The following is a 19,300-nucleotide window of genomic DNA, read 5'->3' as shown; positions in this document are numbered from 1 at the left end:
TGGACCGGTGCGACCCACCCCCTACCCAGCCCAGCCCGCAAGGAGGACAGTGAGGCTCAGAGAGGCCAGACCACCTGCCAGGAAGTGACCAAGCCGGAAGTCCAGCCAGCCCAGGTCTTTCTGAGTCCAAGTCACGTGCCCTCCCCACCTCCACTCTGCAGAGGCGTGACTATCACTGGGAGGTGCCGGGATTGAGAGCCCTGAACCGGACACACGTGGTCCAGTCTCCACGTTACAGGTGAGGGGCTGAGGCCGTGGAGGGGAGCAGACGGGCTTAAGTTCACACGGCTGCTGATCTCAACCCTGCACCTCCTCCTGCATGTGTGAGTGTGTGTGTGTGTGTTAGGGGAGGAGCCTTGGATATGAAATGATGCTTCCCATCTACAGCATCCCTGCTGGGGGCCGTGGGCCCCATTTCCCGCCTGTGATAGCCCCCGGGCTGAGCCCGTCAGGGCACCCTGACCTGGCCACACTTAGAAGCCATGGCCGAGGTATACCAGATGGCCCGTCGCCTGGGGCCCTGGGGTTCTTGGGGCACAGAGCTGATCAATGGTCCTTCCTGCCCCTCTGTGGGGGTACAGAGCTAATCAATGATCCTCAAGAGACCTGAACCTGACCGTGCCCTCCAGCTGATAACCTTACAGACAGTTTTTTTTTAAGTTGACGTTTAGTTGATTCACAGTGTTGTGTTGATTTCTGCCGCGCAGCAAAGTGACTCAGTAATACGTGTACACACACATTCTTTTTATGGTATACTCTTCTATTATGGTTTATCCCAGCACACTGAACACAGCTCCCCGTGCTCTACAGTAGGGCCTCGCCGTCCATCCATCCTAGGGTTCGCATCTGCTGACCCCAAACTCCCCCTCTCCCCCTCTGCCCCTCCCCCTGGGCCACCACAAAGCTGTCCTCTGCCAGACTGAGATTTCTAGTGGGAGAAGTCAGAACCTTTCTCGGGGATTTGTGAACACTGCCTGGGCTCAGTCTCCCTCCTGCCCACGCAGAATCTGCCTCCCTTGTTTCTTACACCTCCTGCTTCTGTGGCCCGGGCCCGGGAAGGGGAAGGCCTTACCAAGGATGATGCCATTGGGGGCAGCGGGGGGCTGCCAGACCAGCCGCACCGATGTGGTCCGCACCTCCGGGAACAGGATGCCCACGGGGGGTCCCGGGACTGGGGGGCACAAGGGAGGAGCAGGTGACCGAGTGGCCACCGCTCGGCCCCCAGACCCACCCCGCTCCCGCAGAACAGCTCGGGGGAGGCTGGGGATGACCCACCCCGCTCCCACAGAACAGCTTGGGGGAGGTGGGGGACGGGCCGCTTGGCTCAGTGAGCTGCGGGGGAGTGTGTGTCTGCGTGTAAGCACGGGGCAAGGACATGTGATCAGGGAGGTTTACATATTATTTGGCAGGAAGTAGAAGGGACCCAGGCTCCAGTCTGGGGGAAAACGGAAGTGCCCATCCCGAGCCAGCACCACTCTTCTTTCCAGACTTCTGTCTGGAATCCCCAGATCTGGGGCGCCCTGTCCAAACAGCTCCCAGCGTGCTTCCTGGGTCTGTTCCCCGGATCCACCCTCCCCAGGGTGCAGACTTGCCCTTCTGGACCCAGGAATGGCCAATGGGCGGCTGTTTCAGGGCACACATGTGGATGGAGATGGGTACAAGCCGGAGGGGAAGGGGTGAGGAGGGGAGAGAACCAAGGTGATGGGGGCACAGGTTTTCCTGCGCCGCTTCCATCCCACCGAGAATGCCAAGGAAGCTGAGATTTCTAAATTTGAACTTGGCCTTCCAGGTCATTAGGAGGGTATATTTGTCAAGGTGGAAGGATAGAACATATTTAATTTAACACATCATTAGCTTGATTTATCGCTTTCGAGAGCAGAGACATATGGTGTTTGGGCTTCTTTTGGCCCTCTCAGCCCGACCCCACCGATGTTTGTGCTGAGCAGCGTGTGAGGATGCGTGTGGGCAGGAAGCGGGGGAAAGGACGTGTCAGGGCGGCCTCTGATGGGGCGTTTTGCTGCAGAGACGGACGCCTGGAGCTCAACTGACGTCACTCGTTGGCAAACAGGACCCGTAGGCTTGTGCAAAGGGAAAATCAGGCCTTTTCCCTTGCACAGACCTGCACTCGGCCTGAGCCTGCCCCCAGGGACAAGGATCAAAAGGGGCGCAGATTCTCTTTTCTTGCCCCAGAGAGGCTGGATCACACGCCAGAAGGCCCCTGCGCTGTCATCTCTTCCTTAGGGATGAGGTCTGTTGCTAGCCTTCCCTGCAGTGGGCAGGTGGCCCTCAGAGGCCCACTCCCCCAGGGGAAGCCTGAGGCCACGGTTCCCTTTGGGGCAGAGGGAGACCCCAGGAGGGGCAGGGCTGGGCAGGGGGCGGTAGGGAGTGGAGCACAGCTCCCAGCCTTTCCCAGACCCCCGGGGGTGTGACCTCACCGTCGTCCAGGGTCCGCTCCAGGATGGGAGGGTGGCTTGGTCCCCCGTCGCCGATGCGCGTGAAGGCCAGCACCTGGATCTCATACAGCACGTACTTGCCCAGGCCTGTGAGCTGGGCGCTGCGGGAGGAGTTCCCTTCCACCAGCCAGAACCGGGGCGGGGCGTCCGAGTCCTTCTCCTTGTACAGCACCTGTCAGAGCCCAGCGCAGGGTCAGGGCCGCGGGCCGGGTTCTGGTCTTGCCAGAACGTCTCCTGTCTCCTCCCCAGGAGCTGGATGGGGGGCGGGGTGAGGATGAGTAGGTGGACCCGGGGCCCCTTGGAGGGGCTTGGTCCCCGGGTTACAAGCTAGTGCTCGGGGCGGGCGGGGGACACAGAGATGTACTAAGCTGCAGAGCTGGAGATTCCTCAGGGAGCATCCGGCTAGGAAAGCAGGCCCAGAGAGGGGGCCTGACTTGCTCAAGGTCACACAGCCAGGAGCCACAGCGCTGGGATGTCTCATGACTTCCAGGCTGGGGCTGTAGGTGCAGGCTTGGGAGGAATTCTAGAAGATGATGGAAACTGAATCTGGGCCCATGGGGCTGAGAGTGAGTGGCCCAATGTGGCCTCCTGGGGCCCAGGACCTCCAGCCCACATGGGAAGCTTCCCCACCCGCAAAGGAGGACTCCCTGGTTGCCGTGGTGACCTGTGGATGCCAGCAGGCAGATCCCCTGTTCTGGGCGCCAGGGGCAGCGTTCTGGGCGCCAGGGGCTCGCCAGGACTGGGTGCCTGGACGGGGAAGCAGGGAGCCCCTCACCTTGTAGCCCAGCACAAGCCCGTTGCGGTCGGCCTCGGGGACCTCGTTCCAGCGCACCAGCATGCTGCTGGAGGTGGTGGCCAGCGCAGACACGTTGGTGGGCCCGGAGGACGGCACTGGGGGCGGAGGGAGAGGGGAGGAGGGGCTCAGGACCCAGTGTGGACCCTGCAGCGGAGGGGTGGAGGGGGTCCAGGGAGGGAACGGGGGCGCGGTCCCCAAACAGCAAATTAGCCCGCGACTGTGATGCTCTTGGCTCCGGAGCATCACACGTGCTGCCTCTGGCGCGAGGTGAGCCCCCTGTGACCCCCCGCTCAGACTCACGACAGGATGAGCCTGCACTTCCTGCCAGTGCAACCGCGGGGGGCCGGCGGGGGGAGCCCAGTGGGAGGGGAGCCGTCATTTAAAGGGCGTCAGGAAGAAGCCACAGGGTACCCGCCACGTGCGGACGGACGAGGGCTGCCTGCAGGCTGGGAGCACCTATTCCGTGGGTGTCCCCTTGCCAGGCCCCTGTGAGCGGCTGCTTATGTTTCTGGAAGGTTCTGAGAGCTAACCCAACCTGCTCCCCCTTCCCCTCCCCAACCTCCAATCATGGGGTCTTGCAGGCATCACTGGGGTCAGGGTTAAAGGACACAGAGCCAGGTATCTCCTCCTGGGAACATGACCCCTAACTTGGGAAGCAGTGCAGGGAAGGATCAGGTACTAGAGACATACACACACACACACACACAGAGAAACCACACATACACGCACACACACAGAGAAACCACACATACACGCACACACACACGCATACATACACACACACACAGGAACCACACACACACACAGGAACCACACACACACACACAGAGAAACCACACATACACGCACACACACACGCATACATACACACACACACAGAAACCACACACACACACAGGAACCACACACACACACACAGGAACCGCACACACACACACAGAGAAACCACACATACACGCACACACACACGCATACACACACACACACACAGAAACCACACACACAGGAACCACACACACACACAGGAACCGCACACACACCCACAGGAACCGCACACAGACACACAGGAACCACACACACACACAGAAACCACACACACACACACAGGAACCGCACACACACACACAGGAACCGCACACACACACACAGGAACCACACACAGACAGAGGAATCACACACAGACAGAGGAATCACACACACACACACACACACACACACACAGAGAAACCACACAAACACGCACACACACACGCATACATACACACACACACAGAAACCACACACACACAAACAGGAACCACACACACACAGGAACCGCACACACACCCACAGGAACTGCACACACACACACACAGAAACCACACACACACACACAGAAACCACACACACACACACAGGAACCACACACAGACACACAGAAACCACACACACACACACAGGAACCACACACACACACAGAAACCACACACACATACACAGAGAAACCACACATACACACACACACACAGAGAAACCACACATACATGCACACACACACGCATACATACACACACACAGAAACCACACACACACACAGGAACCACACACACACACACAGGAACCACACACACACACAGGAACCGCACACAGACACACAGAAACCACACACACACACACACAGGAACCACACACACACAGGAACCGCACACACACCCACAGGAACCACACACAGGAACCACACACACATACACAGAGAAACCACACATACACACACACACAGAGAGAAACCACACATACACGCACACACACACGCATACATACACACACACACAGAAACCACACACACACACACAGGAACCACACACACACACAGGAACCGCACACACACCCACAGGAACCGCACACACACACACAGAAACCACACACACATACAGAAACCACACACACACACACACAGGAACCGCACACAGACACACAGAAACCACACACACATACAGAAACCACACACACACACACACAGGAACCGCACACACACACAGAGGAACCACACACACACACACACACAGGAACCACACACACACACACAGGAACCGCACACAGACACACAGAAACCACACACACACACACACAGAAACCACACACACACACACAGGAACCACACACACACACACAGGAACCACACACACATACACAGAGAAACCACATATACACTCACACACAGAAACCACACATAGACACACACAGAAACCACACATACACACACACACAGAAACCATACAAAGACACACAGGAACCACACACACATGCACACACACACACAGAAACCACACACACACACACAGGAACCGCACACAGACACACAGGAACCACACACACACAGAGGAACCACACACACACACACACACACAGAGAAACCACACATACACGCACACAGAGAAACCACACATACACGCACCCACAGAAACCACACATACACACACACAGAAACCATACAAAGACACACAGGAACCACACACACACAGAGGAACCACACACACACACACACACACACAGAAACCACACATACACGCACACAGAGAAACCACACATACACGCACCCACAGAAACCACACATACACACACACAGAAACCACACATACACGCACCCACAGAAACCACACAAAGACACACAGGAACCACACACACACATGCACACACACACACAGAAAGCACACACACAGGAACCGCACGCACACACACACAGGAACCGCACGCACACACACACAGGAACCGCACGCACACACACAGGAACCGCACACAGAGACACAGAAACCACACACACACATACAGAAACCACACACACACACACAGGAACCACACACAGACACACAGAAACCACACACACACACAGAAACCACACACACACACAGAGAAACCACACATACACGCACACACACACGCATACATACACACACACACAGAAACCACACACACACACACACAGGAACCACACACACATACACAGAGAAACCACACACACACACACAGGAACCACACACACACACACAGGAACCACACACACATACACAGAGAAACCACATATACACTCACAGAAACCACACATAGACACACACAGAAACCACACATACACACACACACAGAAACCATACAAAGACACACAGAAACCACACACACACACATGCACACACACACGCAGAAACCACAGACACACACAGGAACCACACACACACACACAGAAACCACACACAGACACACAGAAACCACACACACACACACAGGAACCGCACACACACACACACACAGAAACCACACACACACACAGGAACCACACACACACACAGAAACCACACAAACACACACAGGAACCACACACACACACGCACACACACACACACAGAAACCACACACACACACACAGAGGAACCACACACAGACACACAGAAACCACACACAGACACACAGAAACCACACACACACACAGAAACCACACACACACACAGGAACCACACACACACACAGAAACCACACACACACACACAGAAACCACACACACACACAGGAACCACACACACACACAGAAACCACACACAGACACACAGGAACCACACACACACACGCACACACACACACAGAAACCACACACACACACAGGAACCACACACACACACAGAAACCACACACAGACACACAGGAACCACACACACACACGCACACACACACACAGAAACCACACACACACACACAGAGGAACCACACACAGACACACAGAAACGACACAAAGACACACAGGAACCACACACACACACAGGAACCACACACACACACACAGAAACCACACACACACACACACAGAAACCATACAAAGACACACAGGAACCACACACACACACATGCACACACACACACACAGAAACCACACACACACAGGAACCACACACAGACACACACAGGAACCACACACAGACACACAGAAACCACACACACACACAGAAACCACACACACACACACACAGAAACCACACACACACAGAAACCACACAAAGACACACAGGAACCACACACACACACGCACACACACACAGGAACCACACACACACACATACAGAAACCACACACACAGAAACCACACACACAGAAACTACACACACACACACAGAAACCACACACACACACAGAAACCACACACACACACACAGAAACCACACACACACACAGGAACCACACACACACACAGAAACCACACACAGACACACAGGAACCACACACACACACGCACACACACACACAGAAACCACACACACACACACAGAGGAACCACACACAGACACACAGAAACGACACAAAGACACACAGGAACCACACACACACACAGGAACCACACACACACACACAGAAACCACACACACACACACACAGAAACCATACAAAGACACACAGGAACCACACACACACACATGCACACACACACACACAGAAACCACACACACACAGGAACCACACACAGACACACACAGGAACCACACACAGACACACAGAAACCACACACACACACAGAAACCACACACACACACACACAGAAACCACACACACACAGAAACCACACAAAGACACACAGGAACCACACACACACACGCACACACACACAGGAACCACACACACACACATACAGAAACCACACACACAGAAACCACACACACAGAAACTACACACACACACACAGAAACCACACACACACACATGCACACATGCACACAGAAACCACACACAGACACACAGAAACCACACACACATACAGAAACCACACACACACACATGCGCACACACACACAGAAACCACACACACACGTACACTCACACACAGAAAGCACACACAGAAACCACCTCCCCCACACACAGAAAGCACACACACACGCGCACACACACATACACACAGAGAAACCACACATACACACACACACACACAGAAACCACACACAGAGAAACCACACACACACACAGAAACCACACACACACATGCACACACACACACACAGAAACCGCACACGCACACACACACACAGAAACCACACACACAGAAAACACACACACACACAGAAACCACACACACACAGAGAAACCTCACACACACAGAGAAACCACACACACACACAGAAAACACACACACACACACAGAAACCACACACGCACACACACACAGAAACCACACACGCACACACACACAGAAACCACACACGCACTCACACACAGAAACCACACACGCACACACACACAGAAACCACACACGCACACACACACACGCACACACACATGCACACACACACACAGGGCATGCTCTGTCAGACGCTGAGCACAAGCAGGAGAATGAGCCCAGGACATTTCTGCACCGCAGCTCCAGCCTTAGGGACCCAGGTGGGGTGTCCCCAGGCCACAGGGAGGTGGCCTGGGTGAGGGGCGGGCACCCGGGGCGGTACCTGACTCCCGGGTACGGCCCGTCACCGCCGGGCTCCAGGGCCCACTCCCGACAGCGTTGAAGGCCTGCACCTGAGCGCGGTACTCTGTCCACTCCTCCAGGTCCTCGATGGTGCACTCACGCTCCACGCGGTCGTGGACCACGTGGCTCAGCGTCTTGCCGTGGCCGTCTGCCCGGCTGTACTTGATCTTGTAGCCCACCGACTCGGGATTCCCGTTGTATGCCATCTCTGGGAGAGGCTGCAGGGGGGGCAGGGGGAGGAAGACTGCTGTGAGGCCTGCCCCATGCTGTGCAGACCTGCCAGGCTCATGTGGCCTCTTCCAGGGAGACTTCGGGATTACCCAGGCCACTGTCCAGCCTCTCGGCACCCGTGTGAGGCGTGCTCAATGCTGAGCATGGCTTGGTTGTGTGACTCTGTGTTTCTGACAGCCCCACCTTCTCCCTGAGTCTCCCCTTGGGCTCAGAGGAGAGGCAGAATCCACTCTACAGTGCATATGACAAATTTATGACCCTGTCGAGGGGGCTGGCCCAGGAGGAGCGGCGTAAAGGCTGTCTAACACCTGGCACTTCTGGCCGTGGTCTCTGCCACTAAACTCCCGCCCTCAGCCTGCCAGCTGCTGCTGCTAAGTTGCTTCAGTCGTGTCCGACTCTGTGCGCCCCCATGAACTGCAGCCCACCAGGCTCCTCTGTCCCTGGGATTCTCTAGGCAAGAACACTGGAGTGGATTGCCATTTCCTTCTCCAATGCATGAAAGTGAAAAGTGAAAGTGAAGTCGCTCAGTCGTGCCCAACTCAGCGACCCCATGGACTGCAGCCTACCAGGCTTCTCCATCCATGGGATTTTCCAGGCAAGAGTATTGGAGTGGGTTGCCATTGCCTTCTCCAAGCCTGCCAACAGATACTTATTTAACAGCCTACAACATGCTCGATCTCAGCCCGTGTCTGCCCTTGGAGAACAAGCGTGCGGAGACAGCGTCTCTACTACAGGAGCCGCTGTCAGGAAGTCCTTCCGCCAGCACACCTCCGTCTCTCCTGTGCATTTTCACCCTCCCTCTTCTTGGTGTCTCAGTGAAGAGGAAAAAAAAAAAAACAATCAGCTTCCTCTCCTGGGCCTGTGACTAGGCTGGTGAGGCTGATGCCACTGCCTTAAGTCTATCTGGATGAACTTGGCGGTGCTGACTCGCAGTGGCGAGGTGGGCCTGTCGGGGGCAGCCTGTGACCCGGGCAGGCACTGGAAGACTCTTGTTCTGACGGTGGCAGGGCTGGAGCTGGGGTGCTCTCAGCCCTCACTGGCCCCCGCTCTGCTTCCCTAAAGAGCCCCTGATCCACGGGCCCCCATGTTCTGACCCACTTTCTCCAGGTCCTCAGCCTGTGCCTTGCCGCCTCCATACTCCCTCCCCGGCCCCCCGCTCCTGCAGACACTTAGTGAAGCAGACCAGAGACCATTAAGGCAGCGATCGATGCGCCTGAGAGCTCGAGCCGGGCCCAGGTCTCAGGCTCCCTCACCTGCTAAGGAAAGGTAATGGGCCACGCCATTAGGGGGGCCCCGAGGGGCCCGGGCCCCGCACTGCCCAGAAGCTGCCTCCTGTGCCCCTCCGGCCCCCACCCCAGGTATTGGACTCCTCAGCCTTTTAGTACTTGGAAACCTTAGAGCAAGGAGCAGGGGGCAAACGGAGAGCCAGCCTGGATGGGAGTGCAGCGGAGGAGGGAAGTGGGGATGGGGCGTGGTGGGCTGGGCAGGTGGATAGCTCCCCACGGTACCTGTGCCTGGGGGGCTCCTTGTTCATAATTAGTGCTCAGCCAGGGCTGACGGCCACTAGCACCTCCATCAGGCTGTCTATGAAAGGCAGCAATGACCTGATAAGTCATAACCCTGATAAGCTTTGGTTCTGAAAAACCAAAGCTCGGTGCTTTTTAAGTTGAGTTTGGGACAACTAGTAAAGATCTTTCAGTTCAGTTCAGTTGGTCAGTCATGTCTGACTCTTTGCAGCCCCATGGACTGCAGCACGCCAGGCCTCCCTGTCCATCGTCAACTCCCAGAGTTTGCTCAAACTCATGTCCATCGAGTCAGTGATGCCATCCAACCATCTCATCCTCTGTCGTCCCCTTCTCCTCCTGCGTTCAATCTTTCCCAGCATCAGGGTCTTTTCAAATGAGTCAGTTCTTCGCATCAGGTAGCCAAAGTATTGGAGTTTCAGCTTCAGTGTCAGTCCTTCCAATGAATATTCAGGACTGATTTCCTTTAGGATGGACTGGTTGGATCTCCCTGCAGTCCAAGGGACTCTCAAGAGTCTTCTCCAACACCACAGTTCAAAAGCATCAATTCTTCGGTGCTCAGCTTTTTTAGTGGAGGCCAAAAGGAGTTGTGTGGGGACTTCCTTGGTGGTCCAGTGGTTAAGAACTCGCCTTGCAATGCAGGGGACGCGGGTTTGATCCCTGGGCGGGGAACTAAGATCTCATACGCCACGGAGCAACTATAGCCTCTCCCCCGATACTACTGAGCTCACGTGCTGCAACTAGAGAGTCTGTTCACCACAACTAGGATCCCACATGTGGCAACTAAGACCTGATGCAGCAAGATAAATAAATCAATAAACGATTGTTTAAAAAAACGAGTTGGTGGTTGGAAGGGCCAAGTGAAGCAGAGTCGGGCAAGCTCCCCCTGAAGCTAGGGTTCCTGGGTTTTCTAAGAAGCCGGGCTGTGCAGAGCTGGCCCCACGTCTCCTTGCCTAGGAATTCCTCCTGGCTTGCTGCTCTCTGGGGCTTCATCCTGGGAAATGCTGTCCCGGGGGGAATGTTCTCTTTTGTTCCCCAGGAACAAAAGCATGCTCAGGGTTTATGGTGGTGGGTTTTGGGGCCAGACTCCCTGGGTTGGGATTCTGAGCCCTGCTGTTAACTAGACGGTGTGGGAGGATGGAGGGAAGGCTACTTGGGAAAGTTATCCCACCTCTCTCTGCCTCAGTTTCCTAATCTGTAAAGTGGGGCCAGGATACTGTCACAGGCTCCCAGGGGGAGGGCTCAGTGTCCAACACCGACAGCACTCAGAACACTCAGAACAGTGCGTGGCAGGAGGGGAAGCCCTCAGCCGTATCACTAACTCGTGCAGGGTCACTAACTCGTGCAGGGTCACGTGGGGGAATGACCCTCGACGTGGAACCTATGGGGACAGAGCTTAATGCCTCTGCCAACTCCCCCCGAACCTCAGGAAGAGCCCCTCATTCTCCGACTGGGTGGGCAAGACTGATTAGGTCTGAATCCCAGAACCACCCCAGGGAGCTGTGTGACTGGGTGAATGCGTAACCTCTCTGAGCCTCAGTTTTCTTAGCTGTAACTTGGGATAGCTGTAACTTGCAGGATTATATGGAAGAAAAAAGGCAAAATGCTTGGCACATGGCAATGTTCAATAAAGTGTTTTCTAACTTCTTGTCATGCAGAACATTTGTTCGTTTGGCTAAGACTGATGGCCGGAACCGAGAAGGGGGCTGGAGGTGAGCCAGTGGATGCCCGCTTCTGCAGGGCGATGAGGCGCAAGGCGACGTCCCGCCCCCACCGCCCTTGGCGCGCTCGCGGGAGCCTCACCACCCAGCGGAGCCACAGGCTGGTCTCACTGGCCGTGCGCAGGGTCACGTTGGCCGGGGCCATGTCAGGGGGTGCCTGGAGGGTCTGGATCTTTCTAGAAGGCTGGCTGGGTGGGCTGGTGCCCACGATGTTCACCTGGCGCATGCGGAAGCTGAGCCGGGGGGAGAGAGGGTGGGCGAAAGGGTGAGGGCAGGCCCCCAGGGCCGAGCCCACCGCCGTGTGGGCAGCCCCTCGCCTCCGCGCCCCATACCTGTAGTAGGTGAAGGGGTTGAGGTCGGGCACCTCCATGGAGCGGGCGTCGGGCTCGTTGGGGAGCTGGTGGATCAGCTGCCACTCGTCTCCCTCCCCGACCACGCCCACCTGCAAAGAGAGACCCCGTTAGAGCCGGCCAGCCCGCCAGGCTGAGCTGGGGGTGCAGGCCGGCCCATGCAAGGCTTTGACAGGGCTCACCTGGAGGACACCAACTGGGGCCCCCTTCTTTCCAGGCCCTTAAACATGACTTCAAGGGTGACCCTGAGCCCGCCTGCATCAGAATCTCATGGGACGCTTATTACAACATAAACCCATTCCTGGGCCCTGCCCGTGAAAGCGTCAGAAACCCTGGGAGTGGTGCCCAGGAGTCTGCTTGTTCAGTAAGCTTCCCAGGTGATTCTCCTGAACACCCGGTAAGTTTCTAAAACTCCAGCTAGGGGGTTCCCTGGTGGGCCAGTGGATAAGAATCTGCATGCTGACGCAGGGGACACGGGTGTGATCCCTGGTCTGGGAAGATCCCACGTGCTGCGGAGCAGCTAAAGCCCATGTGCTTCAACTACTGAGCCTGGACCCCGGAGCCGCGAAGCGCAGCTGCTGAGCCCGCCAGCGGGAAGGACTGAGGCCCTTGCTCTAGAGCCAGGGCTCCACGAGGGGAGTCAGCGCAGCGTGAAGCCTGTATACCGTGACTAGAGAAAGCCCACGTGAGGCCACGGAGACTCAGCGCAGCCGAAGCCCCCAGCTGGATCAGAGTTTCTGGGGGCGGGACCCAGGCACTGCAGTTTCTGGACGGTCCCGTGTTGCAGCCAAGCTGAGAACCGTGAGTGCAAAGGAAGCAGCTGGTCATTTCTCTGGGCCAGCAGGTCGCCACCTGATCAGAGGGGGTGTGTGTGTGTGAGTGTGTGCACGTGTGTATGCACATGTGTGTGTGCACGTGTGTGTGCAGGCACGTGTGTACAGGTGAGGCAGAGGGGAACTGTGGACGCTTTTGGTGTACCTGGCCTTCTGCACCTTGCATATGGACTTCACACTGGTGTAAAAACACACACAGTTTGCTCTCAAGAGCAGGGGCACGGCCAAAGCGAAGGGCAGGCTGCCCGCTCTCCCCTCCACAGGCTCTACCTGGGCCTCCACCAGCCAGCGGGAGATGGAGGTCTTCCCGTCGTAGCCTGGCTTGAACTGCAAGGTCACGGAGCGCGGGCCGATGTTGGAAATGCCCAGGTTGGTGGGGGCTCCGGGGAGTTCTGGAAGAAGGAGACAGGGCAGGAAGGCAGATTAAGAAGAAGGTCCTTCCACGTCGAACAGGGCTCTCTGGGCACAGAGGGGGCTATGTCACATACTTCCTAGAAACCTCCTCCTCCGAGCACGACCGAGGCCTCACCCCCTGCCCCCAACACAGGCTTCCGTCCTGCATCTATGGCTCGCTGTGTTCAGACCGGGGACGGGGCAGGATCGGGGCTGAGAGAACCTCAGGGCCACGCAACAAGGGCTGGGCTTCCTAGAAAGAATCCTCCTCTCGATCCACCCATAACCCGCGAGAGCACTCCCCAAACGATGCTGCCTGAGGGAGATTTGGAGGAGGGGTGAGGGGAAAGAGGAGGAGGCCTTGTGTCCTGACCAGGAGCCTTGAGGTTCAGGATGAACAGAAAGAGCTCAGATGCCAGGGTCAGACTGCTTCCGACGCTGTGTGTCTTTGGGCAAGTTCCTTAACCTCTCTGTGCCACAGTATCTTTCTTGGTAAAATGGAGATAATATCACCTACCTCAGGGATACCGTGTGTGTGTGTTAGTTGCTCAGTTGTGTCCAACTCTTCGCGACCCCATGGATTGTAGGCCACCAGGCTCCTCTGTCCATGGGACTCTCCAGGCAAGAACACTGGAGTGGGTTGCCATGCCCTCCTCCAGGGGATCTTCCTGACTGGGGATTGAACCTGTGTCTCCTGCACTGACAGGCAGATTCTTTACCATCTGAGCCACCAGGGTTACTGGGGGGATTCAGTGCATTGATGCATGGAGCTCCGGGCTGGGTAAGCACTTCATCAACAGTCAGTGCTGCTTTAAATTATCAAGTAATTTAATAACTACCTAGTGGCAAGGACGGTAAGGAATCGGCCTGCAATGTGGGAGACACAGGTTTGATCCCTCGGTTGGGAAAGATCCCCTGTAGAAGGAAATGGCAACCCACTCCAGTATTCTTGCCTGGAGAATCCCGTGGACAAAAGAGGAGTCGGGCGGGCTACAGTCCGTGGGGTCACAAAGAGTCGGACACAATTGGGCCACAAACAATCTCCTTCTTGTCACCGTTATTATCACGTGGGGTGGGCTGAAGCCCAGTTATCTCAACCATCCTGGTAGGTGGGCGGCTCCAGGCATCCTGGCCACATGGCACAAACACAGACTCACAGAGCCAGATGGGAATGCGTGGGTATCTAGATACAGACGAGGAAACTGAGGCACAGGGGCACGTGACTTGCTCAAGGTTGCAGAGTCTGGCAGAAACGGGGCTGAGAGGGGACCTCAGCTTGCTCTTTAAACTGGGGGTGGGATTATTCACACCCTGCTCTACCCCGCTCCCAACACACATTCCCACTAGTTGGAATCCCATTTGGACCCTTCAGGTGGCAGTGAGATTTCCTTCCCTGAGTCACAGATCCCAGTGCGCGATGCAGAGCCTGGTGTGGGCATTGTGGGGGGGGGGGGGACAGCGGCCAGGGGTGGAGGAGAGAAGGGTGGGGGCCTGCGGGGTCTGGGCTCCCCTGAGAGCCAGACAAAGAAGCAGCAGAGCCCACCCAGCCTTGCCATCACGAGGGTGAGGCCGGCCCTGGGGGGACCCAGGGACCACAGACCCCAGGGAGGGGCCGGCTCTGCGGGACGGAAGCGGCCGTCATCAGGAGGAGAGCGGCAGGAGCCGGGCGCGGGCGGTGGGCACCCACCTGGAGGCACCCCCGAGGAGATGGTGGAGGCCGACACCTGGCCCTGGCCCTTGGCGGTCATGGCGGCCACCTCAATGGTGTAGGTGGTGAGCGCGGTGAGCCCGGTCACGCGGTATTCCAGGGTCACGTTGGGCAAGTAGTGGGTCACGCGCGTGTTGGTGCGGTTGTACTCCTCCCAGGAGATCCGGTAGCCTGGGGAGAGCCCGCAGCATGGTGTGAGCTCAGCTGCAGTGGCCTCAGCCTTCTGCTCTGCTGCTCATGTCCCCAGGAGTCTGGCGGTTGGACACGTGCTGAAAGCAAGGTGCCTCCGGGGAGATGGGAGCTTCGTGGGTCGGGTGGGGGGCGCCCTCGCTGTGTGGGGATTGCAGCCACGGTGAAGAGCTGGGGTGTGTCACAGAGCAGAGGGGCTGAGAACCTCCTCTGAGTCTTCTCCAAAAAAGACTGGTCTGCTGAGAGGCTCTGGAGGGACGCTGGGTAGGTGGTAGGGGGATGGACAGGATGACCCTTCCCGGCCCAGCTCACCCCCCGCGTCGGCAACACCGAGGGGCCTACCTGTGAGGATGCCGTTCCTCTCCCCTGGCTCCTGCCAGCTGACCTTCAGCGAGGTGTCCAGGACATCACTGAAGCTCAGGTGTCCCACAGGCCCAGGCACTGCACCCCAAGAAGGCCCCCCACCCCACCCAAGGCCAGTTAGAGCCAGAGAGAGACCACCATCTGCAAGATGACCCGTGGAGCTCCAGGGGCACCCCAGGCTGGAAGACAAGGGCAGGGCTGCCCTGTGCCTGGAGCGCACAGCCTGGCCCGTGGAGGAGGGGGCGCATAGAGAGTCGGGGGCAGAGGGAGCCGGGACCGGGGGCTGCCTACCATCCTCATGGGTGCGCACCAGCTGCGGGGTGCTGCGGGGCCCGTCCCCGGGGGTGGTGAAGCACAGCACCGAGGTGAAGTACTCCGTGAACTTCTTCAGGCCAGACACGAAGCCCACGTGGATGCTGTCTTGAAAGTTGGGCCGGGCGGTCACCATGGTGACCTCCTCTTCCTGCTCCGGCTCCCAGGCGATGAGCTGCAGAGAGGCCAGGCACTCAAGCAGGGCGGCAAGAACGGGACCAGCAGAGGCCCAGCGCTTTTCCAGAGGCTGGGCCACGGACAGTGTCCAGGAGCCCAGCTCCCTAGGATCCCTCCTCCCAGGGAAGGGAGGCCGCATTGGTACCCACAGGCCCCTGGAGCATCTGTCCTCTGGGAGCTCACTCTGGGGTGCTTTTCCATTCCCTGAGTGACTTACTCTAAGCAAGGCGGCCGGCAAGGTGCTTTCAACGAGTCATCTCTCATTCAGTCCCCACGGCAACCCCGCAGGGAGGGACTTGACCAAGATCGGCTACATAATTTGCAGATCCAGAGCAAAATGCAAATGGCGACCCCCTTGTTTAAAAATTGTTAAGAATTTCCGGAGACAGCAGCAAAGTGCTGAACCAAATATGCAGTCCTTCCGAGTATGGAGACTTGAGTGACTACACAGGCACAAAGCCAGTCTTGTTTTTCACAGATGACGATAATAGGCTCAGAGAGGCTGAGTGACTTTACTATCCCACAGTGGCTAGAAGCTGAGGGTCTCTTTCCAATACCTGGACTCCCTTGTCTTTCTCCATCTGGGCTAGGGCAGTTCTCCCCTGGAACTTCAGTGTGTAGCTAACTCTAATCCTTTTAAACTTGTTCTGAGTTGGGACTTTAATCTTAACCATCTGCTAGAGATGGAGTGTCAACAGGAAAACCCTGTCTGGAAATTCAGCATCACTTCTCATTTAATCTCCACTCTATACATCCCACCCATAGCTGCATTAACTCCCCGCCTCCCCTTCCATCTCTTCCTGCCTCCTGTTTTTTAAAACTGGAGTGTAGCTGATTTACAGTGTTGCGTTAATTTCTGCTGTAACAGTGTACAGCAGAAATAGCCAAGTGATTCAGTGATACATATATATGTGCGCATGCGTGCCAAGTTGCTTCAGTCGTGTCTGACTCTTTGCGACCCTGTGGACCATAGCCTGCCAGGCTCCTCTGCTCATGGAAGTTCTCCAGGAGAATTCTGGGGTGGGTTGCCATTTCCTTCTCCAGGGGATCTTCCCAACCCAGGGATCCAACCTGCGTCTCTTACGTCTCCTGCAGGGGCAGGCGCTTTCTTTACCACTAGCGCCACCCGGGAAGCCCCATACATATATACACATTCTTTTTAAATATTCTTTTCCATTATGGTTTATCACATGGTTCCCTGTGCTGTAGAAGAGGACCTGTTGTTTATCCATCCCAAATATACTGGCTTACACCTGCTAATCCCAGACTCCCGATCCATCCCTCTCTCCACCACCACCCCCATCCCCGAGGCAACCACAAGTCTGTTTTCTGTCTGTGAGTCTGCTTCTGTTTCACAGATAAGTTCCTTTGTGTTATGTTTTTGATTCCACTTGTAAGCGATATCCTATGGCATTTGCCTTTTTCTTTCTGACGCACTCAATGTGATCGTCTCTGGATCCATCCACGTGGCTGCATCTTTCTGCCTCTTGGTCTCTTGCCCCCCACTCCTTTTTCTCTGGGCCCTTTGTCTGTCTCTAACAATGACAGCTGGTCTCAGAGATGTCCTCCTTTATTTGAAGTTGATTAAATAGCAATTAATGGTGAAAAGCAACACGGGATGAGTTTTAATAAGCCTGGGTATTTATAGACATAAAACAATACCATGCCAATGTTTCCTGATTAACTCATGCCCGTAACAATGCTTAATCTGCTCCTTTTCATGGCCGCCTGTTTATAAAGGATGTTTGGAAATTTAATTGGTATTGTGAAAAGATAGCCGATAGCAAGTTAATTAGACACTAATTAGACCCTAAAAATACTAATCAGAAATACTAAGTGGCATTTAATAAGTATGTTAAATACCCTCCTTATTTCGGTTATCTTGTTTCATAGCAATTAAATTGCTGAACTTCTTTGGAGTAGATGAAGAAACAAGTTTGATGTTTTAATTTAATTTAATTAATGTAAATTCAAATTAATTACGCCATTAGAATTAATTGCGCCGTGTATTCTCCAGTAAGTGCAAAATCTAGGTAAATATAATCTTACTGGGTTTAGACCAGTTATGATCACTACAATTAAAAAAATATATAAGGGACAAAGAACGTCCCGACAAATGCATAGAAACAAGATCACAGGGAACTGTCTTGAGAAATGACACGGAAGACGTGCACAGGGTGACGGAAGCCTGGCGCGGTGGAGTCACGCCCGGGGCATGCGCACATACAGGCCAGAGACCAAGATGGCGGAGGCGGCTTCAGAACGTTTATTCCGGAGTGTGGACCTCTTGTCCTTCCACAGCTGCACCTGAAGAGGAGGGGCTGAGGGCTGAGGGCTCTCCCTCAGGGCCCGGAAGACAACAGAAGCGTCCTCCGTGCCTTCTAGTGCCCTCAAAGGGGCTGGGCTCCGGCAGCCGCGGGGTGGAGTCTGTGCTCCAGGTACACGCACTGGGCCTGGCACTGGGTCAGTCCATCACCGACGAGGCCCGTTTCACCATTGCAATGAGGACGAGATGGGAATCACTGTCCTGCACTGTTACAAAATCAAAACCAAGGGGCCTCCCTGGTGGTCCAGGGGTTAAGACTGTCTTCAATGCAGGGGACATGGGTTGGATCCTTGGTCAGGAAACTAAGCTCCCACCTGCATGGGGAAACTAAAGCTCAACTATGTCATTTACTGGGAAAGTCAGTCAACCTCTCTGAGCCTCAGGATTATAGGAGACACGATCGGCTACCCTGAGGGTTGTAGAGAAAAGGGCTGAATTGATGTGTCTTTTTTCTG

The 19,300-nt window shown here is 55.8% G+C and overlaps 1 protein-coding gene across 1 annotated transcript in view; it reads right to left on the bottom strand.

Moving 5' to 3' along the window:
- SDK2 (sidekick cell adhesion molecule 2) overlaps positions 1 to 19,300 on the bottom strand; it is a 161,183-nt gene that overhangs the window by 40,900 nt on the left and 100,983 nt on the right. The window contains exons 22-31 of the mRNA XM_068977528.1: positions 16,322 to 16,517; positions 16,010 to 16,108; positions 15,458 to 15,649; positions 13,648 to 13,769; positions 12,527 to 12,636; positions 12,277 to 12,427; positions 8,700 to 8,937; positions 3,229 to 3,344; positions 2,436 to 2,625; positions 1,073 to 1,171 (exon numbers count right to left, since the gene is read on the bottom strand). Of these exons, the coding sequence (XP_068833629.1) occupies positions 1,073 to 1,171; positions 2,436 to 2,625; positions 3,229 to 3,344; positions 8,700 to 8,937; positions 12,277 to 12,427; positions 12,527 to 12,636; positions 13,648 to 13,769; positions 15,458 to 15,649; positions 16,010 to 16,108; positions 16,322 to 16,517 (1,513 nt within the window). The remainder of the gene's footprint in view (positions 1 to 1,072; positions 1,172 to 2,435; positions 2,626 to 3,228; positions 3,345 to 8,699; positions 8,938 to 12,276; positions 12,428 to 12,526; positions 12,637 to 13,647; positions 13,770 to 15,457; positions 15,650 to 16,009; positions 16,109 to 16,321; positions 16,518 to 19,300) is intronic.

Source organism: Capricornis sumatraensis, chromosome 8 (assembly GCF_032405125.1).
Source record: "Capricornis sumatraensis isolate serow.1 chromosome 8, serow.2, whole genome shotgun sequence".
Lineage (NCBI taxonomy): Eukaryota > Metazoa > Chordata > Mammalia > Artiodactyla > Bovidae > Capricornis > Capricornis sumatraensis.
The sequence above is the reverse complement of the archived record's forward strand: the minus strand, read 5'-3'. Positions and strand labels throughout refer to the sequence as shown.